The sequence below is a fragment of the Oculina patagonica genome, chromosome 4, assembly GCF_052425735.1.
Source record: "Oculina patagonica isolate OP01 chromosome 4, crgOcupat, whole genome shotgun sequence".
Classification (NCBI taxonomy): Eukaryota; Metazoa; Cnidaria; class Anthozoa; order Scleractinia; family Oculinidae; genus Oculina; species Oculina patagonica.
The window spans coordinates 10,928,240-10,952,735 of NC_135761.1; the positions used below are offsets into that span (position 1 = coordinate 10,928,240).

Genomic DNA, 24,496 nt, shown 5'->3' on the forward strand with positions numbered 1-24,496 from the left:
AGTCTGAGCATGAGATACAGTGACGGCACAATTTTCGAATGGTTCCTGCTTATTCTTTACTCGGTTCGTGATAAAATTTAAGGTCTTATTTTATACTTGATATCTTCAGTGTGATTTTAACCTGACCTTCAAAAGTCCAGTTGAAAACAATGCTTTCTTGAGGAAACATTATATTTCTGCTTAGCAAGTTTATTGTATTTTTAGTGTTGATATAAGTACTTCCTTCCTTTCGTAAGAAAGAGTGTTGCTGTTGGAATTAAAATTGAATATAAATAACCTGACCTGTAAATCTACTTTAAAACATATGTTTTAGCTCCAGCAATGCTACGTGCTAGTAATGCTCTTTATTGAATTGAGTATGTGAAATGTTTAAAAAGGCAAAAGATGCAATAACACACTGGGCAGGGTGCTTGTGTTCTTGACTTAAAAACCAAAGTCATAAGTATTTTGAAGTACCATTGGCTGTGATAATTCTTACTCATTTCGTAATAAAACTTGACTGAATTACAAACCCTTATAAACCACTTTAAGGTAGCCTTTTGACTTTCAAGCACTGAAAGATAATCAGACATTTCATTTTAAGCCTAATATGTTTAAAAACAAAAAGGAATCCAGCCGGACGCGTACCGCTCTCCCCTTTATTTAATTGGAAAACAAAACAGAATATTCTTGTAGTCTTTTGGGATAAAAATTAATCCTCCTGTCGTAAATTGAAAAATCACTTTTGCAATCTGCGAATTTAAATTTAGCCATTGTCAATCGCATCGCTTTCATAGTGAGTGAACTGTGGCAGACTTGTGCTTTCAGCACACAGGACACCCACGATTTATTTTATATACCACAGGTACCTAATTGTGATGTCTGAGCATGAAGTGCAGTAACTTCACAATTTTTGAATGATTCCTGCTTATTCTTAATCAATTCGTGATACATTTAAAGGAATTATTTTATACCTGATATCTTCAGTGTGATTTTAACCTGACCCGTGGAAATTCAATTGAAAACAATGCATTCTTGTGGAAACGTAATATTTCTTCTTACGTATGATACCAGTTTAAAGAGTTGCTATAAAATAGTTCTCTGACAGGCCCAGAGAACAGTGCACCTCCTGACTCGTCAAGATGCGCTTGGGAATGTATCTTAAACCTTCGCCTGTATTTCTGCTGGTTTTGGCCATCCTGGGAAGTCTCACTTTTACTGTAAATGGTAAGTATACGATCAGTGAACCATTATCTGGAAAAAAGTACTTTACATGAACTTCAAAGCAACACTATGCAACCTTCCTTTAAAATAATCTCTCTGTTTCTTTGAAACCATCAAGAAGTTTCGCGGTTTCATTTGGGGCTGTGCCTCAAAATTTTTAACTCTATACTGATCATATGCTTGCTTACGTTTGCACGCTTTTCACTGAACACTTTTTGAGATAACAAAAACGTTAAGAAAATGAAATAGGAGATGTTTGTACGTAGGCAGGCAAATATCTATGCTGTTAAAGAGGTGATGAGTATTTCTGCACGGGCAGAGGTCTTTTTCTTCGACTCGTTGGAAGCCGAGAATGTTTCCCACACCCAAAACTAATGTCACTTATCAAGTATTTTTAAATTGCGATGTTTCAGAAAATCAAATGCATATAATATTTTGTCGACACAACGACAGTGAGTACAATTTTTTATCGAACGTTTATATTTGCAACAGACTGAAGTCGACACGCCCCCTTAAGACTTAGAAAGGAAAACGGTTGCTTGTTTTTTCGCATGAAGCAAAGAACAGTTTTGAAACTAAAATTACATTATGTGGGTAATTTTCTGCAAAAGATCTAGAGCTGAGGTATTTTTTCTTGTCAATGACGACACATACCAGTCTTGTGTAAAGGAGCTGAGAGATTTAATTTAGAAAGATATTGTTGAAAGGATCTTGTTAATGATCTCAAAGCACTGTTTAAAAGAAGACACGACCCATTTACTTCACTTTCTCGCTCAGTACAAATTTCCTTTTCCGAAGACGATAACTACTAAAGTTTCTGATGCAGTAAAGGTCACATGCTGCGCATCTTATTACTTTGTTTCAGCTGCGTTACTGATTACTATTTTTACGCCTCTGAAAACGACTGAATTTGCAATTGTAATTTTTGGCTATGTTGATTGAAAATTTACCGTCTACGATTTTTAAAGGAAACGTTCAAGAAATAGTTCATCACATAATTCTTTATGGAAGAAATTGCATGACGAGGTCGTGGGTGGGGCTGGAGATAACGTTAACGGAAGTCTTTTCGCAGAAAGCTGTACGTTCTTCCTATTTGTAATGAGGGTTTTGGAGGTAACTGCATTAGTTTTGAGTCAAACGTCACAGCCAGAGAAACGAGTCGAAGTGCTTCTCGTGTGTGTGCGAGTGTCATGTGAAATCTGTAAGGACGTGCAAGAACGCATCATGCCAATACAAAAATAGAAAACCTTTGTCTGTGGCTTAAAGTCCTTGAAGGATTTGGTTGGATAAGTAATTTTTTTTTCAATGTGGAATCCTTTTATCCGCTACTTATAAATATTATAGAGGCTAATATATCACTAAGCCCACTCAAAAACAGTTTAATTCTGCATTGTTTTTCTTTGGTATCATTCTAATTTCAACAGCTTTTCTTTTTAATTCGTCAAGCGGAATAATCTCGTTAATGAATTTCAGCTGAAAATTAAAACTGTGCATGCTTTTGATCTCTCCAAACACAACAGATCTAAAACATATCAGTTCGTGACAATGTGAAACTTATTTGTATCACTGCAAATGGCTGTGAGATATTTAATTGGAAATTAAGCTGTTGCTTGCTCAGGTACGAATCTGCCTCGATCGATAACTGAATATAAATGGTAAAGCCTTAGTCAGTAGCAAATGCAATAATTGGAATTTTTTCAAGTTGCTTTCTCATTGCGGCTAGCTATTTGTGGCAGTTTGATTAAACACAATGTATGGAAGTCACAGAAACGGATTAAACGATCGCGAGTGTGGTCTGGTGCCCGCCGGTTCATAATCTTGCTTCCCACTGGAGGGATTAAAATGTCGTGCGTTACATACGCGTTTTCCATGTATTTAACTCAACAAGGAATCCTCTCCTAGACCACAGAGTTAAATAGAACTGCTGGGCAGTAAGAAATGACCAGAACGAGATAAAAATGAAAGAGACACGTTATATTTAATGAGTTTTAGTAGTAGAAAGAAAACAACTCTGACATCCCTTCCTTCAAAGTCTTCAAAAGCGATCGAATTGCCTTTGACCTTTAATGCTGACAGCCGAGTATCGTATATCGGATGTCACGCTTCAACATAACGCACTTCTTTTATCTATCTTAATGGAGAACTACAAATGGAAATTCAAACGCTTCTGGGTCCGTCTAAAAGCCTTAGGCTTTCTTGTTAGCTGAAGAAGTGGTTAAACATTTGTCTGGGAACAAAGTTGAAACTAACCAAGAAAGCACTTTTTATAAAAAGTGTTTCACTCGCATACATTCTTTATTATTCTATCAATATGTTGTAGTGTATACTCAAATTTTATTACGTTATACAGCAAATTACGTTGATGTGCGTTTCTCAGTAAATATTTCAGCTAAAAGACGTTTGTCGTTCTGTCTGTACAGGGATTTCTCTGCAGCAAAGTGGCAAGCTCAATATGTCAAGGACGTTTAAAGACTGGACCTGCAGCAGTGGATGTTCACCTCCTATAAATTGTCGACTGCCTATTTGCACAAACGTTGCATTTCCTCATGTGTTCAGTGGATCAGGAAAGGTTAGTGTGTTAGTGCAGAACAATTGAAAATCAATTCGATAATGAAACAGTGGGCATAAAAAAAGTATTTATAGGGAAGTTTGATTGGTTCAATTTGATGCTGTTTTTATGAAATCGCCAGTTTCTAAAAGACAATATGTCTTCCGCTATGCCGCAATATATGATCATGAGTCCAGCGAAGGAAACCTCAACATCCTGGATATCTTAAGCTTCCAAATAGTGGTCCGTACTGCGTCTTAATATATGCAGGGCTCAGCAGGTTTACGGGAAATTGAAAATTGTCTACTTCAGCTCCAGACAATGCTGGCTGCATTATGCACTAAACCAGATCAAGCAAATCGAAAAAAAAAAAAAAAAATGTTTTCATAGAATTGGGTATAGTTTTAACTCGAAATAATCAGGAGTGTGCTAAATGAGGTGGTAGCTAAACTTAAGACAAGAATTGTTTTTTTTTTTTGTCCTTGTGTTCAGGAAAAATACAATTGCTAACTAGATATATACCCAGTTCACATCAAGACTTGAAAATGTTTTGAAAGCTGCTTTTTAGGCAAAATTAGTTGCTTGTTTAGATATCATTTCGTGAAAGACGTTATTGAAAATACAAGTTTAAAACTTTCAGTTGTCAGCCATGTGATTTTCGGGTTTTAATCTTAGATGAAAGATGAATCCGAGATTTTTCTCAATATAATGTGTGTTGCTAATGCAAGTTTTATTTTACGTCCTTTAGGTTCAAGTGCACGTGTCATTGAGCCATGGTGAAGAGTTTTCACGTGTTCACTCTCCTTCTGCTGTGTGGGTTCAATCCGTCAGTACACGTGGATTTGAGGTGTGTGCACGTGAGTCAGGCATTGGATCAAATGGAACTGGAATCATCAACTGGCTGGCTTTCCAAGATCAACCACAAATGACACATGGTAGTGTTACTTTTAATGGAATATGGACAACAGAAAGCAAATGCAAGAAAGTAACGTTATCACAGGTTAGAAAACAATATCGTTACAAGGGAGAAAACTGTTTATAAATCAGTATGGCTTATTAATAGAACAGTAAATTGCAGTTTCGTTTGTTTGTTTTGATAGCTAAATATTTAAAAAGAAATTCAGCAACTATTTATTGGAGTAAGGTGGAAAGTAAATGCATGTAAATGCACACAAATGCTCCTTTTAACGATTGCAACAATTTTAAATAACGCTTTCGAATTATTTTTTATTCTTTCCTTTCGAGTTTTTCTAGCATCAGTTCTATTAGACAATCCTACAAAAATGACAGATTATAGATGTAATTGAAAGGAAATAGGGGATGAAGTGGGGAGGAGGTGCAAGCGAAATCTCGTCATTCAATTGAAAAGGGACTGTTTAGGGCTTTCATTCGATCGATCGTTACCATTTTGAACGTGCTAAAAAATAATGCACGGGTAATTTTTCAGCCCCTATTTTCTTCCTTCACTGCTTATAATAGAACTGCATCATTTGAAATCTTTGACTCTCATTATTATCAATTCTAACACAGTTCTGTTGAATTTATACAGAGTTTTGGTGGAAAGCCTTCTGTGTTTGTCTCAGCTAAGTACACTCGCAGTACAAAGCCTAATGACGCCATGTATATCTGGCTGGAGAATGTGAAGCCCGGATCCTTCGAAGTTTGCATTCGCGAGTTTCTACAGTTCGACGGTAAACACCAGGATACAATTGTGGTGAGTAAAATTATTTGGACGTTTTTGTGAGTTGCATAGATTTAACTTTAAATAAATGTAAGAATGGGAAAAGGGAGTAAAATGACTTTTTGAGGGAATATTGTTCATTTGCGCCCGCGTAGTGTCATTTGTGGCCCGATCGCGAAGCGCAAGGGCCACAAAAGACACTGTAGTCTAAAAGAGCTAGTTGCAGTGCCTCTGAAAATAATGTGCAATGCGTTGATTCATGGATAATAATACTTTACAAACTTACATTTTCCTATTGAACTTCGGCGTAAAATTCCTGCAACTTCTTTAGCTAAATTAGCTCGACCGGAGATACACAATTCAAGTGAACAATGTTTCGTTTCTCGCAAGACAACAAGGAGTTGCTCTTTTTGTCTCTTTGCCTTGTGCATTTACTTCTAAATCCGATTTTTTTTTGCTGTATTTTGTCCCATTTACATCAAGTAGACATTGATTTTTCCTACCGAACACAATTCGCTTCGCAAAAAACTGTTCGAGACTCTTGCGTACGCACCTGAATGGTTTTCCCGCGTCAGCGACGCTGATTGGTTAAAGTTATAATTAATCGGATGATGAACTGAGAACCAATCAGCTGCAGGGCCGTTAATGCATTAATGCACTAGGAGTCATTTGCGGCCCGCAAAGCGCGTGTTTTCAATAGGGCGGTTTTCAATTTGGCCGCATGTATTGATAATAACGGAAGTTAACACACCACTCCACCATAAAATGACTCTTGTTGCTGCAGCTTACAATGCTACACGATGCCTGTTTAGCAAATGTTTTGGGTGGAACAGTGGATATTTAATAAGAACCTTAGTTTCAATTTTTACAACTTCCTAGAATTCGGTAGTTTATCGCCAGGGCTGGTTGTACTTTGTTCCACACTGATGGTACTCATTTGGAATAAGCTGAAATAAGAGATATTAAATATTTTTTCTATCATTTTTTCTTTATTTCCTCACAGGATTGGTTTGCTTTCTATGGCAACGGCTCTGATTTAAATTTTACGCTGGCAGGAGAATCGTTCTTCCCTAACACAGGAACTCCAACTGCAGAAGACAACTATGGCTTCTGTCAAGTGAGTGTATTTGATAAGCAGGTGTCAATCACTTCATCGTGTATAGGCCTATCTCAGTAAACAAAAATAATAAACACCTTACACGTTTTGTTTAATTTTTACCTCATGGTAATGAGGTTGTAGGGATCATTCGCGAAGTCACGTGTTTCCCTCACTCACTCGATCGCGCGATTCTGATATTAAACCGCAATTAATTCATGCATTTAACGGTGAACGTGCTGACAGAAAGGTTCTTTAAAACGTTATTCAGCGCATGTCAAAACAAATTATTCTCCAACCTCGTACCCAGGGTCTCTCTCATTCAGGGAACTAAATTGAATTTTCACAAAACAAATCGAAAGAGGATCAGTTACACTTATCCTCTGGTGACAAAAGAGAATAGAATTCGCTCTACGAAGCCTCAGAGCATAGCCTATCAATGTCCCATTCACGTAAGAAAACATTCAAAGACGCGTTTTAGTAAACACAACATTCATGTACGTTTTTGTTTCGCGTCACATCATCTTCGTGTCACGTCATCCGTTCTTCATCTTTTTGAGTCGTGCAGAAACGCTCATCTTTCTCTCAAATTTTATTCGCTCGTAAAATAACGCTATACGTGCTGGCAGAAAAGTAAACATATTCACAAAACAAATTTACTTAATGCTAAAAAGGATCAAAGGTTACACTTAAATATTTTTGTGATGGAATAGAATTCGCGCTAGGAAGCCTGAGAGCACGAACCATCATGACGCAATTCCCATGGAAAAATAAAACATTCACAGGGAAATAAAGTGAGATTGTGTTACATTATTGAACGCTTATTTGAAGAAAAAAAACTACCAATGACCCATTCACGCAAGAAAACATTCAAAGGCAAATTAAGTGAGGTTGTGACCTTACTGAAAGCAGCTATGAACTACATATAGTTACGCTTAAATTGTTATATGAAAAAAATATTACATTCGCCATGTGACGTGTTTTAGTTAACACCACATCAACGGCACGTTTTTGTTTCGCGTCACGTCACCTCGTGTCACGTCATCCGTTTTTCATCTTTTTGAGTCGAGCATATACACGAAGTGCTCGGGCGTATCTTTTCTCTCAAATTTTATCCGCTTCTCAAAAAATAACGCTATACGTGTGACAGAAAAGTAAACATATTCTCATAGCGCTACGACGCCCGAGAGCACGAGTCATCAATGACGCAACTCACGTGGAAAAATAAAGCAAAGTGAGATTGCTTTACTTTATTGGTCACTTATTTAGCAAAAAATGCGGAGGTCGGCACTACATTCATCGAATTACCATGAGGTTGCTCGAAGTGCCTTTGATTTGTATAAGTCTCAAATTATGAGCTTTTGCCAATTAGTATAAGATCCAACGAACAAGTTAATGTCTTCAACCAATGATTTCATAAATGTGATGGTTTCAAGATTGTCGTGTGATATTTTTTGAGTGTAAAGTTTCACCATAGAGGAAAATACTGCGACTTCAGTGCACTATGTACCGTTTCTTTGCATCAAATGACGCCTTTTTTTTGTCTATTTCTGTTCACAGGAAGTGCAGTTCAACACAACATTCTATACATCGCCAGTTGTCCTTGTGTCTGTCAATCACTATTACGATCGGAAAGTTAAAAACTGCATTTTACCAGAACACAACATTATCACGGCATGGGTTGAGGTAGGACATAGCTTTTTTTGCATGAATTTATGGCAGTTTGGCCCTCATTAATGTTTTGAACAACTACGCGTTAACACCCAAGAGACACTTTTGAGCCTGTTAGAAATGTATTACAACTGGACCCACATAAAAACAATGATAAAAACTCGCAATACTCCAGTTAACATTTTATTTCCATTTTAGGAAGTTGGACTCACATCCATGCGGATGTGCGTAAAAGACCTGAGTGGAACGGGAGCCCAACACGACCCTTTGTCTGTTAGTTATGTTGTAATTGGAGGTTAGTTACTATGCTGTTTATAATCTAAAACTTGGCTAAAACTAAGGCTGACTTATTTAAATGTTCATTCCTCTATTCATTAATTGATTACCTTGTAAGCAAGTTGCAGTGTTCTACAAATAAACAATAAATTATTTACACTGATGTTCAGTTGCGCAACTATCCTGCAATGCTAAAAATAGATTGTTCAAACTTGATCACGAGAGTTATAACCTGTATATTATTGGTACTAAGTTTAGCTATAAAACTAATTGTAATGCAGCTAATCTGGAAAGTAGTAAAAGTACAACTTGGTTTTTCACCAATACTCTTTTGTTTTACATATCTCAATTCATGCCTTGAAGTGCATAGTCCATCATTTGGGGCCTGTAAGACTTACTCTTATACTCTTTTGTTTTACAGATCTCAATCCATGCCTGGGCGTACATTGTCCTTCATTTGGTGTTTGTAAAACTTACAGCGCCCATGAAGCTCGCTGTGTGTGTTATGAAGACTGTCCTTCCTATCAGGACCCAGTATGCACCGCGAATGGTACAACATACGACAACAAGTGCTGGCACGAGTTGAATTACTGTAGAGGACTTGAGAATAATCTCGTGTATCACCCAGGAAGCTGTGAGGGTAAGTCAGGGTGTCTGTTGAATGGTAGAAATAAAAGATTCTTTGCTCAACCTAATGATTTGCAAAAGCCAAATGGCTTATCGATGAATACGGGTAACTGCGGTTTTTGCTCTGTTAAACTCCTAGAAGTACTTTCGTTATCTCCTTGGAAAGTATATCAGCCCATGGCATGTTGCCCTCTACTCTTTAATAAACCGCTCAAGAATACCCGTTCATTTTTCTGAGAGGAGGGAGGAATTATAATGTGTATCCTTGCTCAAAAACACAGTGCAGATTTTGTCATCTCTAACTTATTCATCGCTTGTTCACTAATTTACATAATATTCAATTTGAAATTAAATTGAAAACTAAACGATTCTGGGTAAAAAGTGCACTTAATCTCTTAATCTTTAAAATGTTAGTTACTTGAATAAAGTTTGGAAACAAAAGCACTTTATTAAAATGAGTCAATTTTAATTTCTTTAACAGGGTTTCCACTTGAGCGTGGTCGAGTGGAACTTCTTCGTGTTCCAAAGTGGTCTGATTCAAGCTGCCAGACGGTCGCTTTCCCGCCATACCGGTTTTATCCAGACAAGCAAGTTCATGTACAGATAACAGTCAATCACATGAATCTGAACGATTCTGAAACTGTGCACGACGCCATAACTTCCTGGACTGAAAATATCAATACGAAGAACTTCACAGTTTGCGCAATGCAATCTGGCAGAAAGAGTAAGAACTTTAATCCATTTGCGACTGTTGGTTGGCTGTCGTATCAGGGAGCACCGCCCGAAGGAATGACGGGAGACATCAAGATCAAGAAATGGTGGTCTGGAACAAATTGCGCAGATGTGACTTTTCCTAAGGTAGGATTGTTTTTTTATGCTCTTTTTAAGAGATGTATGTAAAACTTCAACATAGACAGGGCGTAAAATTAACTTTTTTTCCCAGTAGCCACTTGGCTCCTAAATATACCAAAATGGTAGCCAATTCCAAAAATTTGGTCGCCATTTTTTTTAAAAAAGAAATAAAACACTTCTCATTGTTTCATTTTACTAGATAGGCTATGGGGTGCCATTACCGCCAAAATTATTGTTTATTATTGTTAGGCATTAGTGTGTTATTATTAGGCACCAGTTTATTATTATTAGGCACAATGTTTTATTATTAGGCACCAGTTTATTATTATTAGGCACAATGTTTTATTATTAGGCACCAGTTTATTATTATTAGGCACAATGTTTTATTATTAGGCACCAGTTTATTATTATTAGGCACAATGTTTTATTATTAGGCACCAGTTTATTATTATTAGGCACAATGTTTTATTATTAGGCACCAGTTTAGTATTATTAGGCGCAATGTTTTATTATTAGGCACCAGTTTATTATTATTAGGCGCAATGTTTTATTATTAGGCACCAGTTTAGTATTATTAGGCGCAATGTTTTATTATTAGGAACCAGTTTAGTATTATTAGGCGCAATGTTTTATTATTAGGAACCAGTTTAGTATTATTAGGCACAATGTTTTATTATTAGGCACAATGTTTTATTATTAGGCACCAGTTTAGTATTATTAGGCACAATGTTTTATTATTAGGCACCAGTTTATTATTATTAGGCACAATGTTTTATTATTAGGCACCAGTTTATTATTATTAGGCGCAATGTTTTATTATTAGGCACCAGTTTAGTATTATTAGGCACAATGTTTTATTATTAGGAACCAGTTTAGTATTATTAGGCGCAATGTTTTATTATTAGGAACCAGTTTAGTATTATTAGGCACAATGTTTTATTATTAGGCACAATGTTTTATTATTAGGCACAATGTTTTATTATTAGGCACCAGTTTAGTATTATTAGGCACAATGTTTTATTATTAGGCACCAGTTTATTATTATTAGGCGCAATGTTTTATTATTAGGCACCAGTTTAGTATTATTAGGCACGATGTTTTATTATTAGGCACCAGTTTAGTATTATTAGGCGCAATGTTTTATTATTAGGAACCAGTTTAGTATTATTAGGCACAATGTTTTATTATTAGGCACAATGTTTTATTATTAGGCACCAGTTTATTATTATTAGGCACAATGTTTTATTATTAGGCACCAGTTTATTATTATTAGGCACAATGTTTTATTATTAGGCACCAGTTTAGTATTATTAGGCACAATGTTTTATTATTAGGCACCAGTTTATTATTATTAGGCACAATGTTTTATTATTAGGCACCAGTTTATTATTATTAGGCACAATGTTTTATTATTAGGCACCAGTTTAGTATTATTAGGCGCAATGTTTTATTATTAGGAACCAGTTTAGTATTATTAGGCACAATGTTTTATTATTAGGCACCAGTTTAGTATTATTAGGCACAATGTTTTATTATTAGGCACCAGTTTAGTATTATTAGGCACAATGTTTTATTATTAGGCACCAGTTTAGTATTACTAGGCACAATGTTTTATTATTAGGCACCAGTTTATTATTATTAGGCACAATGTTTTATTATTAGGCACCAGTTTATTATTATTAGGCACAATGTTTTATTATTAGGCACCAGTTTATTATTATTAGGCACAATGTTTTATTATTAGGCACCAGTTTATTATTATTAGGCGCAATGTTTTATTATTAGGCACCAGTTTATTATTATTAGGCACAATGTTTTATTATTAGGCACCAGTTTAGTATTATTAGGCACAATGTTTTATTATTAGGCACCAGTTTAGTATTATTAGGCACAATGTTTTATTATTAGGCACCAGTTTAGTATTATTAGGCACAATGTTTTATTATTAGGCACCAGTTTAGTATTATTAGGCACAATGTTTTATTATTAGGCACCAGTTTATTATTATTAGGCACAATGTTTTATTATTAGGCACCAGTTTATTATTATTAGGCACAATGTTTTATTATTAGGCACCAGTTTAGTATTATTAGGCGCAATGTTTTATTATTAGGAACCAGTTTAGTATTATTAGGCACAATGTTTTATTATTAGGCACCAGTTTAGTATTATTAGGCACAATGTTTTATTATTAGGCACCAGTTTAGTATTATTAGGCACAATGTTTTATTATTAGGCACCAGTTTAGTATTATTAGGCACAATGTTTTATTATTAGGCACCAGTTTATTATTATTAGGCACAATGTTTTATTATTAGGCACCAGTTTATTATTATTAGGCACAATGTTTTATTATTAGGCACCAGTTTATTATTATTAGGCACAATGTTTTATTATTAGGCACCAGTTTATTATTATTAGGCGCAATGTTTTATTATTAGGCACCAGTTTATTATTATTAGGCACAATGTTTTATTATTAGGCACCAGTTTAGTATTATTAGGCACAATGTTTTATTATTAGGCACCAGTTTAGTATTATTAGGCACAATGTTTTATTATTAGGCACCAGTTTATTATTATTAGGCACAATGTTTTATTATTAGGCACCAGTTTAGTATTATTAGGCACAATGTTTTATTATTAGGCACCAGTTTAGTATTATTAGGCACAATGTTTTATTATTAGGCACCAGTTTAGTATTATTAGGCACAATGTTTTATTATTAGGCACCAGTTTATTATTATTAGGCACAATGTTTTATTATTAGGCACCAGTTTATTATTATTAGGCACAATGTTTTATTATTAGGCACCAGTTTATTATTATTAGGCACAATGTTTTATTATTAGGCACCAGTTTAGTATTATTAGGCACAATGTTTTAATATATAGATTTAGGCTAGCCTAAAAGCGGAGCACCCCGTTAATTATTTTGCACTTTATTGAAACCTGAATTCAAGCCATTGTACAATTTTAAGGCTAAGAATATAATATTCGTTTTATTTTTTTTTTATAAATATTAATATTGTTACTTACTTTTTTTTTACCGTGTCCCGGGGGGGGGGGGGGGGAAGAGGTACTCCCTAAAATTTTCTAAAGGGGTGTGCCACTGAGTCGCTGAGACTCTGGACCTGTTCCAGAGAAAAACGGCTCAATTTGCGACCCTGTTCCAGACAATATCCACAATGAAAAATATATGAAGATAGATATAAAAACACTAGCATACATCACAAAGCGCTCACTTGACTTTGTCTGTGGCTTGGAGAAAAACCAATGAGAGGAGCGGAGTTTCATAGCTAAACTTGATAGTGTTCCACAGTCAAAAGGGTGATTTGTATACCCTGTTTCAGAGTCAGAGAGGCAAAAGGCACACCCTGTTGAGCAGCACATACCCGTATAGCCCTTATATGGGAGTACCGTATACAGCAACACCAAATAAGCCGAGAACAAACAAAATCAATCAAAACGTTTTAATTCCACCGACAGCATTATGATCCAGAAGTCTGGATGGGAAATTATGCTGCAAAACGGGTAATTATGTAACCTTCGTGTAGATAAGGAGGGGGTAGTAGGGCTGCATGTTGGGGTAGATAGGCATATCACGTGGTAAATTAGCAAATCACTTAACATTTAGAGTATAAAGGAAATAATATACATCTACATTAAGAATATGGTTAATTTTCTTTTTTTCATTCATTCGTTTTTATTTTCACTATTTGCCTATATTTTAATTTTGAATGGAAATGGCAGAGGTCATACATGTAGCAAAGGGTTTACAGCATATTGCCATAAGCTAATGCCAAGCAAACCGGAGTGAAAGCTAACCACAAGCAAACTAGAGTAAAAGCTAATCCCAAGCACACCGGATGAATAAAGCTAACTGCGAGCAAACAGGGGTGAACCTAACTACAAGCAAACCGGAGTGAAACTAACTGGAAGCAAAGAAGGGACATTCTGTAACCCCATCCCACCCCCCCCCCCGCCCCCCAAAAAAGGATGATAGCACCTTTTTTACTTTTACATGTCTTTTTGAGTCCCCTTCCTCTTAAGGGGTTTCACTTCACTTACAGAAATAAAAAAACAAAAATTCTGGGAAGATAGAATATTGTTTGTGAGTCTCAAACTCAGTTTTGTTCTTTGATTACGCAGAAAAAATAGAATCATGTTTGCTTGTGTATAAAACTATGCAAGAAAAAAATATAGCATCAATACTTTAACTGCTCTTTTAAAAATTTGTATGCTTTATTGTACACATTTTTGTGGAGTCATGTTACCCATTCGTCATGGAGTTCACAAAGTAAGCAAATGAGTCACAATTTGGTTGCTTCATGGTACCTAATGGATACTGCAAATTTTATCTGGCTTTAGAATATTTCACTAATTTTAACATTATAGCTGTTCTTATAAATTGTACACAGCATACAACACATAAGAATGAAATTGGTATTGCATATTGCTTGCAATCACGATTTTAACGTCTATACTTTAGAATTACAGTACCACCAGTTTCAGCATTACCAATCCAAATTCAAATTATTACATTGCTTTTTAACTCCACTACCTCCCCCAAGGTCAACCAAAGATCTTATGATATACAGTAGTTAGACAACTACATGTAAGTCCTGTGTAGTCGAGGGCTCAAAATATTTGGACACTTACAGGTCATGTTAACCGGCCAAAGAGATTTTAGCTTGGTCACATGTGGTTTCTTACCAGCCAAAACATTGAAAATAGAAATTTTAAACTCCCATTCATTTCTGCTGTTACTGTTTTGGCTGCATATTCTTAAAAAGATCACTTCATAATGCCCTTGTTACATCTAAAAAGATGTGAAAGAGACAGGTCAATCAAGAAGTTGTTTTCTGAAGTACACTGTAAATACGTTAACATTTAAAATATAAACTTTGCTCATTTGCAGCTTTTCTTGATTTCAATTTACATGTAATTTACTAGTCTCTTGAAAATGGCATCATGAAGACACCCAAACATCAAGCTGGATAATCTTAATCCTTCCTGTTTTCTTTTGATGTCCTTGTCCACATTCTGTTTTTGTGTCTCTGAAACTCATGTTAACCCTGAAAAAAGTCAAATGCCACAGATTAAATTAAAATTGATTAATTGGCATGAATATCAATAATTTATAAAACAAAACACTTAACGCAAGCTTGTATAAAGTGAAGCAAAACTACTGGATGCGAAAGGATACCTTATATATTTAACAGAGATGTATCAGCACAGACTATTTTTTTTTACTGATAACTGCGAAGTCAACTACAGAAAAAAACCCTGGTAACTCAAACTCGGATAACTCGAACAACCTTGCTAACTCGAACTCACTTCCATTTCCCTTGGATTTGACCCCACTTTTCAGTCATTTTTACTCAGTTAACTCGAACTCGGATAACTCGAAAACCCCGCTAACTCGAACTAAATTTTGTTTCCCTTTAACAAAATTTGGGTCAAACTTTTTACCCTGATAACTCGAATTCCGGAACTTGCAACTCGCAACGGTTGCCCATTGATTATAGCAATGAACAGATCATGTATTTGACAGTCATTTTCCACTCTTAACAAAAGAATGTGTGGTCGCTTTAGAGTTTCTGGCAAGATAAGTTCAATTTGCACAGTACTGTATACTGAAGTGCTTAAAAATCAGTAAACTATCAATTATTAACTTGGCAAATAAAATATTCAATCAACCCCGCTAACTCGAAAAACCCCGCTAACTCGAACTCATTTTCGTTTCCCTTCAGAGTTCGAGTTAGCAGGGTTCTACTGTAAATATTTTAATAAACTCAAAGCATCACTGCAAACCCTTACACCCCCTCTTAATTAAAAAGTTTGGCCTTTAAATACTCCCCCTCCCCTCTACCCCTATATATACATGTACATGCATAGGAAAAACATTGCCACATCTTAAAAGCTTTTCTCTTAACAGTAATACTAAGATTTTTAAAGATACACATTTAATTAATAATAAGTTTGCATGCACAGCTGCATACAGTGTCTAAAATGGCATGAATTTACTCACAAAGATTCCAGTTTTCCAGTAGTCATTAACCTTTGTTGTGTGCATTTTCCAAATTACACAACAAGATTGTGATTTTTTTATGACAAATATAACATTTACTGTTGACATTCTGAATGAAACCAGCAAAACAGACCTCAAAATCTCAAAATTGTTGACATTGTTATGTAATCCACATGAACGCTCAATAGTGAACAGAACTACATGACAAGTGGATTATTTAATATATTTGGGAACGAAAGAGCTAAGTAATAAAGCTGAAGTTTATTTACTCTGACTAAATGAACAGTAATTTTACCTCCATCCATGAATATCAATAAACTGCATACACTGAATCGATCTATTTCACTCGGAGTTAACGAAATTCCAGGTGCTTCGTGCAAACTGACATCACTTTCATTCTCATCTCAGCTGCTCTTCCAGCACTGTAAAACAAAATAATCATATCACAAGCATTTAAAAATCGTAAGCTTTATTTTCTTCGAGATGTGTTGAAGTAATATTCTTTGTGAATTCGTTACTCGAAGGCCCAACAATTATTTGTTTACATAATCAAATCCTCCTATTTGATCAGTAAAACCTGGTAAAACTGAATTTTAACGAATAGTATTTTTCAACATTGTTCATGTCACAAGCAAATGCTTAGTGGCGAAAGCAAGTAAAATGTGCCGTAAATATAAGCTTACAGCTTTGCGTATAAATGACGGAAACACTGCAGTTTTGTACTCACCTTCACCAGTTGGCCGCAGTAGGTACACTCGTCTGCTCGTTTTATCTCCGTTCCCTTGTTCTCCGCTATTTCTTTGCCTGTTTTCTCGGCACCTCTCTTGCTATTTTAGTCGCTTTTCTTCGCAACTTTGCTACCAGGTTCGACAGGCGCTTTGCTATACTTTTTCGCCTGCTTTCTGTCCGGGTTTTCTGGATCTCTCGCGATCTCTTTCCCGTCGCAAATCGCTTAAACCCTGTTTCCTCGAAGTTAAGTTTACCCTGCTCTCGTTTGTAGTCATCGGCATAACAAGGAGCCAAAATAAATATGTTTGTCTCAAGTTCTAACTTTCAGACTAGCTGAATAGGATTTAAAAATACGTAGTAATTTTGAAAATTTCTTTGCCAATAGACCTCACACTGCAAAATTATTTCGCGCCAGTACTGCGCGAGTTGTCAAGACCTTTCAAGATCCCGGATGTGCGCAACACCGTACGTACGCCGCCGTACGCGCCCGCGAGTCATGCCGCTAGCCATGATGACCATGAAAACTCGGATGCATGGTTTCCTATTTTTTTTCATGTGTTTTTTTTTATGGGTATGGTGCTCCGCTATTATTAGGCACCAGTTTATTATTATTAGGCACAATGTTTTATTATTAGGCACAATGTTTTATTATTAGGCACCAGTTTAGTATTATTAGGCACAATGTTTTTTTATTAGGCACCAGTTTAGTATTATTAGGCACAATGTTTTATTATTAGGCACCAGTTTAGTATTATTAGGCACAATGTTTTATTATTAGGCACCAGTTTATTATTATTAGGCACAATGTTTTATTATTAGGCACCAGTTTATTATTATTAGGCACAATGTTTTATTATTAGGCACCAGTTCATTATTATTAGGCGCAATGTTTTATTATTAGGCACCAGTTTATTATTATTAGGCACAATGTTTTATTATTAGGCACCAGTTTAGTATTATTAGGCACAATGTTTTATTATTAGGCACCAGTTTATTATTATTAGGCACAATGTTTTATTATTAGGCACCAGTTTATTATTATTAGGCACAATGTTTTATTATTAGGCACCAGTTTATTATTATTAGGCACAATGTTTTATTATTAGTCACCTTGTTGCATTATTAGGCATTGATTTTCATTATTAGCACTTTTCCCGCCTTTTTTCGTCTCGACCAATGAAAATCACAGCAGCTCGGCAGCAGCTCCAGTAGTCACGGCACAGTAAATAGGTTGACATGACATGGCGGAGAAGAACGTTTTCGTGGTAAAGGATCTGCTTTCAAAAGCCGTTAAGGTAATCGAAGGGCTTGCTAGCCCTGATGAAGGAGAAACCTCAACAGAGTAGTAATGTACTACACTCTGAGGCAAATTTGCCTTAGAGATGTAGTACATCACTACTTCCAGTGCTGGATACAAAATATGGGACAAAAATGGATTCAAATATTGGAATCAAATATTAGAATCAAAAACTGAAATTCAAACCCTAGAAAACCAAGCCTGTAAAACCAAGCCTGAAAAACCAACCCTAACTCAACCTTAGGATCAAAATAAAAAAATCTCTTATACCTTTTTCAAAATTTTGGATACAGTGCGTTTAAACAAGCCTTGAAATCATAACTGAAATATGAATCTGGAAAAACCAAGCGAAGCAGATTTTAATGAGTCCGGCACCGCAGATCGTAAGATCGAGGAGGGGGATGGGACGAATGTTAAAAAATCACAAGGCCTTGGTGGGTAAAAAAGCTTCGTAAGAAGCTTTTCGGGCCTTGTTTTATGATGTTTTTGAAATTTATTTCAAAAATCACCTTATTTAAAAAATGCTCTTATACTATTTTTAAAATATGGAAAATCAGGTATATACCCCGCTGAGTTGTCTCATTATTAATATTTAAACACCTTGAACATCTGCCCTATGTTTAGTATGTCAACCAATCATAACTTTCATTTTTTAGTCAAAATTGTTTCTTAAATGTATTATTTTTTCAAATTGGTTTCAAAGTTGGTTTTAGATTTGCTTATCATAAAAATAAAAATAGGTCTAATAAAAATGCTGATTAAAACGCACTATTAAAAGTTATATAAAATTATAATGTTTTATTATTATATAGAAAAGTTATGTTAGATAAATTTAATTATACTGAAATGTGGGATCTGATGACAACAAATCGTATGAGCGTTGAAAAATGGAATGAATTAGAACGTGAAATGAATAAAACATATAAAAAAAAACTGAATAATAACCTTTACCATATCAATAAAATAATTGATAAATTAAGCACTGAGAATAAAATTTTGATTAGTGATAATCAAAGGGAAAAAATAAATAAAATCTATCAATTAATTTTTGTAAATCGTAGTGCTATAAATAAATTTATAACAAAAGACAGAAATATGAAAAAAGAAAGACATAGGCTTATAAGTATTCGTTATTTGTTAAAGAGGATATTTCAACATCTAGATATACCAAGTGATTATATTGAAGTTAGTAAACAACAAAAAACACAAGAATTTAATCAAAGATACTGGTCTGATATATGGTTCATATTGGGCGAAAATATATGTGATATTACTGCCAACTAAATTCTTGTTTTTATATTTTGATTGATATATAAATATATTTAATATATATTTATATATTAAATCCTTCATAGAAATCCAGTTGTTAAATTCATTAGCTATTTCTTTTTATTAGTTTTCTTTACTTGACGGTTTTTTGTCCCAAGGCCAACTTTTCTTTTACCAGCTATCATAGCTTGAACAGCTGTAGTGCGTTTAAATATGTTGTAAATCCTTGATTGGTATCCAACTATTAAATTCATCACTATAACCTTTCCACTTCACTAAAGCTTGTTTCTTCTTATAGTTCCGCCGAATTACTTTATCAATACGAAATACTTCTTGTTTTGCTTTCAATAGTTCGGACTCGTAAAAGCTACCTTGTATTTCTTCATTATTCAAATCTTTTAATTTATAAGTTATTGGATTAGTGTATTGGATCTTATCAACGATGAATATCTCTTCTGACCAATTAGGAGTATAGCCTTTGTCGAACACCTTTCGTTTATATTTAGATATTCGGACCTTATCACCAACCTTAAATTTGGGTATTGCTGATAATGGCTCCATATCACCGTATAGGTTAAGATATACAATTCCTTGATTTTTTTCCTTTGAAGCTTCTGTTGGTGTCATCTTTATTGAACTGTGTTTTGTATTATTGTATTCTTTTACCAGTATGGGTAGCATTTCAAGATACTGTGTGTTACCTTGAATAGTAAACTGTTTGTACATTTTATTTTTCAAAGTTCTATTAAATCTCTCAATAACAACAGCTTTACCTTCATTAAAAGTGGAATACATCTTAATATCATTTTGCTTTAGCCATTCCTTGAATGTTTTGTTATAAAATTCAGATCCCTGATCGACCCAGAGAAATTCAGGTTTACGTTTGTCATTAATGACAATATTGTTGAATGCGTTAGTTATTGATGTACCTTTCTTATCTTTCAATTGTATAGCCCAAGCGAATTTACTGAATACGTCAATTATAGTCAATAGATATTTATAACCTTTATTCCATTTTGAAAGTTTATCCATAAAAACTAAATCTGCAGACCATATGTCGTCAATTCCATTTGATATTACTCTTCTAGTTTTAAATTTTCGTCTGATTGGTTTATGTAACTCATCGGCTAATTGTTGAGACCAATCATTTTTACTCAACGCCGTTTTCCGTTTTTTGTCTTCTTTTGTTTTACACCCATACCTACTTTAGCCTTGGTAGCAATAGTGTTCCTTGCAATAGCATGACCCCATTGTCTGTCTTTCCATGGGATAGCATCAAGGGCTTTTACCATCTTTTTATCAGCTTCGTTTTTGCATTTAACCTGATCTTTTGAGGGTTTATTTGCACAGACGCTGTAATCTACATCATGTTGCATCGATACAGCATCTGTTTTACCAGTTGGTGACTGATATATTTTTAGTATTTTACCTGTATTTGGATCCCATTTTACCTGTTTTTCAAGAGGATTACCCGGGCCGGTATATTTATGGCCGGGCATAACAAACCCTTCTTTTGGAGCTACTTTCAGAATAGCTTTGTGGATATCAAAACCTCTCCCGCTTTTCTTTTTAATGAATTTGCTTTTATTTTTTCTGCATATTGAGCAAATACTTTTTTCCATCAGCTTGTTATTTTTACTTTTGACTGTCTTTGGATTGATTGAATTAGTTTTCATTTTACACGAAACACAGTATGACTGACACATATATATATATTGATTAGATATTAATCACAGTATTTATTCCTCCATTTCCCTGCTTTTTTATCCCAAACGGTTCCAGAGCATGACGGATCTTGATGCTCACTTGGAGATGTCCAGAATTTCTTTGAGAATAATCCGGTTTTCGTGTTGAAGGCACCTTTTGCGATGTCTCCACTCCAATACTTTTTGAACAGATCTTTATCACCTCCTGTAGCACCCATGATAAAGGATGCTACGTCTTGAGCCTGCTGAAACCCTGGGATCTTATTGCCGATTTTATTGTTGATCGATTCTCCGAGTCCTTTACCAGATTTGTTGCTTACAAAACGGGTTTTAGTGATTTTGCATTCAGCGCATATGCATTTCATCATAGTTCGGCCATTTTTGGTTTTTACATATCGCTCGCTATCAGGTATGCATTCAGTCTTTTTTTTCTGTTTTACACAATACGATTTGACCATTATATATATTGATTATACAATTTCATCAAAAATTTTTTTACAGCTTCTCTTTTCTTTATCAATGAACAAAAATTCGAAGGGCATCAGTTTGTCAAATAAATTGGGATCTATTCTGTTTTCTTTGCCGATCAGATTGGAATGGTTTTTTGTGGCTGGTGGATATAATAACATATGTGAACTGTTCAGTCTTATTTTCTGAGGCACATCATAGTAACTTTGACTCAAATAAATGGGAGTTATATTATGATGTCTTCCGTCAGTGAAATGATTCGCTATTTTGGATTGAATTTTGTCACAACAATTTATCAAATCATCGAAGACCACTATTTTTCTGTTATTGTTGGGATATTCTTCAGTATCCATTATTTTATCAGCAGTCTTAATCTCTAACACATCATAACCAACCTTTTTTGATATGTCATCCATCAATGATTCGAGATCTTTTATTTTGTCTTGATGTCTATTCGGAGTATAAAATATTATCTTGTCATAAAACACGAGCGGTTTTCTCAATATGTGCATCAGAAGGTTTGTTTTACCACAATTGCTTTGACCGCAAATGAGCATTCTGAATTCTTCATTCAAGAAGTTATTTAAGCTTCGTTTTTGGGCTTCTTTTTTGATGTTGTCATAGTTTGGAATCTTCATCAATATATATATTGTGTACATTAAAATATCTGTCTTCCAGCATTTATGTCAATTGATATATTAATTTTGTCATTTATCTAAACTATTATATATGGATATCGAAAAATTCAGAGAGAATCAGAAGAAGCATTATGAGAATAATCTTTTGAAAAGACAAATCAGAAAACAAATAAAAGACACACTGGATGAAAAACAATCAAGACAATTTGAAAGCAAGGAATTATTTAAACCCGTTATAACATCTCAGAAAGAGGTGAAAGAAACCATCGATAAAAAACAAGACAAATTAATTGAAAACTTGAATGAAAAACAAGAAAAATTAATTACAGCTGTTGATATGTTGAATGAAACAATGTCATCATCTGGTTCAAAAAGTGGGGTTCAAAGTTGGTTAAGTGATTTACCATCAAAATTTGAACCTTTAGACATATTACCTGAAGAAGATGAAGAAGAAGATGAAGATGAAGAAGTCCCAAAAAAAGAAGTCGTTGAAGAACATATCTTTAACCAAGGTGAAAAAACCATCATAAGAAAATATGGATTTGATCCTGATTTGAATGATATTCCAGATGAAAAAGAAGTTAGATCAGCAATATCTCATCTTACTGGAAAAAGACGATCTTCAAATCGGATTATTAAAAATAACGCAAGGAAAGATCAAGAGATATTGAGTAAATATCGCACTGTTATAAAAGGAATCAATTTCAGGGAAAAAACAGGCGATGGTATCAGGTCTTACAAACAGCCAAAGCGAAATGCTTACAAGATAAACAATGGACAGTTTGGTGGTTTACTCATAAATATGCCAAGATTAATCAATGAAATGGTCATCGAAGCCGTGAAAGATGGCAAAATGGTTTATGAAGACATTGCTGACAAATCACTCGTTGATCTCATTACAAAGAGGTTTGATCCGAAGAAAAAGTATTCATCAAAAGCAATCAAAATATTCAATAATCTCAATTTGTTATCAAACATCCCAAAACATAGATCATCAGGGAAATCAAAACTGATTGGAGGTGCAATGATATACTCAGACCCAAACGATTTGATGAAAAGATTGACTTTGTTGACTGGAAGCAAAAGGGCTGGTAATACAAGTATTGTTCTCAGAAATGAAATGTGGCAGATCATTGATTATTTACTCAAACAAGGTGTGATAGCTAAAACACAATACGATAAATTTGTCAGGACTCAATTAATGTAATCTAATGATATAATGGAAATCCCGATGTTTTTGGATAGCAATGATGGAATAAGAGATTCAATGTCTCATGATTTCACCATCAATCATGTGCCTGAAATAGTCTTAGACAGGAATAAAACATATTATTTGGCTCTTTACAGTGCTGAAATGACTTATAGCTGGTTCAATGTGTCTTCAAAGTATGGAAATAACAAAATAAAATACAGCAAGGATTCTGGAGCGAATTGGGTTGAAATTGTTTTCCGTGATGGTAATTATTCTTATTCAGACATCAATGAGTATATTTCACAAATACTCGAAGTGAATGGCGATTTAAACGATAAGGGGAAAGGTATCTCACTTGAATTTTCATCATCATTATTGAAGGTGTATATTGAATTGGAAGAAAAATATCAATTGGATCTCAGAGAAGGTGATTTCTCAAAACTGATTGGTTTCAATAAAGAAATCATCACATCAACAAAATACGGATCCAATGCTCCAAACATAACTAGAAATGTTGATAACATTTTCATTCATTGCAATCTTCTGAGCGACTCACTTGTTTCTGGGACGCAAGGTGATGTACTTTATCGTTTTAGTGTTGCCAATTTGCAGATATCTTATCCATTTGAAATAAAAGAAACAATACCTCGTCCCCTTTTCAACAAAATCAATACCAACATCATCAAAGAATTGAGGATATATATCACTGATGGATTGAACAACCCTATCCATCTCAATAATATACCAATTAACTTGACTTTGCTGTTGAAAGAAGTGTGATATTATATATCGTATTCGTATATGAGCAGAATCAGAAAAGTGAGAGATATGAATACCGGTATGTCATACTACATCGACATTGAAACCGGTGACCCAGTTGATGATCACCAAAAAGGAGGTGGTATTATGAACAGTTTGATTTCCACTGCAAAAAAATCATTGACAAGTAAAACCACCAAAGATTTGGCAAAAAAAGCTGGTAAAAAAGGAGTACAACATGTTGCACATAAAACTGGCAACATCATCAAAAATAGACTGAATAAAGCAACCAAGAAAGAAACAGAAAAACTGAAAAAATACACTGAATCAGAAAATAAGGGAGACATGATCGTCAGCTTATTACAATCACATCCTGAAAACAAAAAATTCCAACCAGAAAGAACGAAAAATACGGAAGAACAATTGAGGAATGATATCCTCAGTCTGGAATT

The 24,496-nt window shown here is 34.6% G+C and overlaps 2 protein-coding genes across 2 annotated transcripts in view; both read left to right on the top strand.

Moving 5' to 3' along the window:
- The window catches only part of LOC144651426 (uncharacterized), an 81,383-nt gene that overhangs the window by 35,323 nt on the left and 21,564 nt on the right, over nucleotides 1–24,496 (top strand). The gene's annotated exons all lie outside the window — the stretch shown is intronic.
- On the top strand, nucleotides 565–10,002 carry LOC144651405 (uncharacterized). The gene is made up of 9 exons (XM_078511335.1): nucleotides 565–1,206; nucleotides 3,624–3,772; nucleotides 4,500–4,751; nucleotides 5,301–5,465; nucleotides 6,436–6,549; nucleotides 8,089–8,214; nucleotides 8,398–8,494; nucleotides 8,897–9,115; nucleotides 9,584–10,002. Exons 1-9 carry the CDS (start codon nucleotides 1,122–1,124, stop codon nucleotides 10,000–10,002), a joined length of 1,626 nt encoding a protein of 541 aa, XP_078367461.1. The 5' UTR covers nucleotides 565–1,121.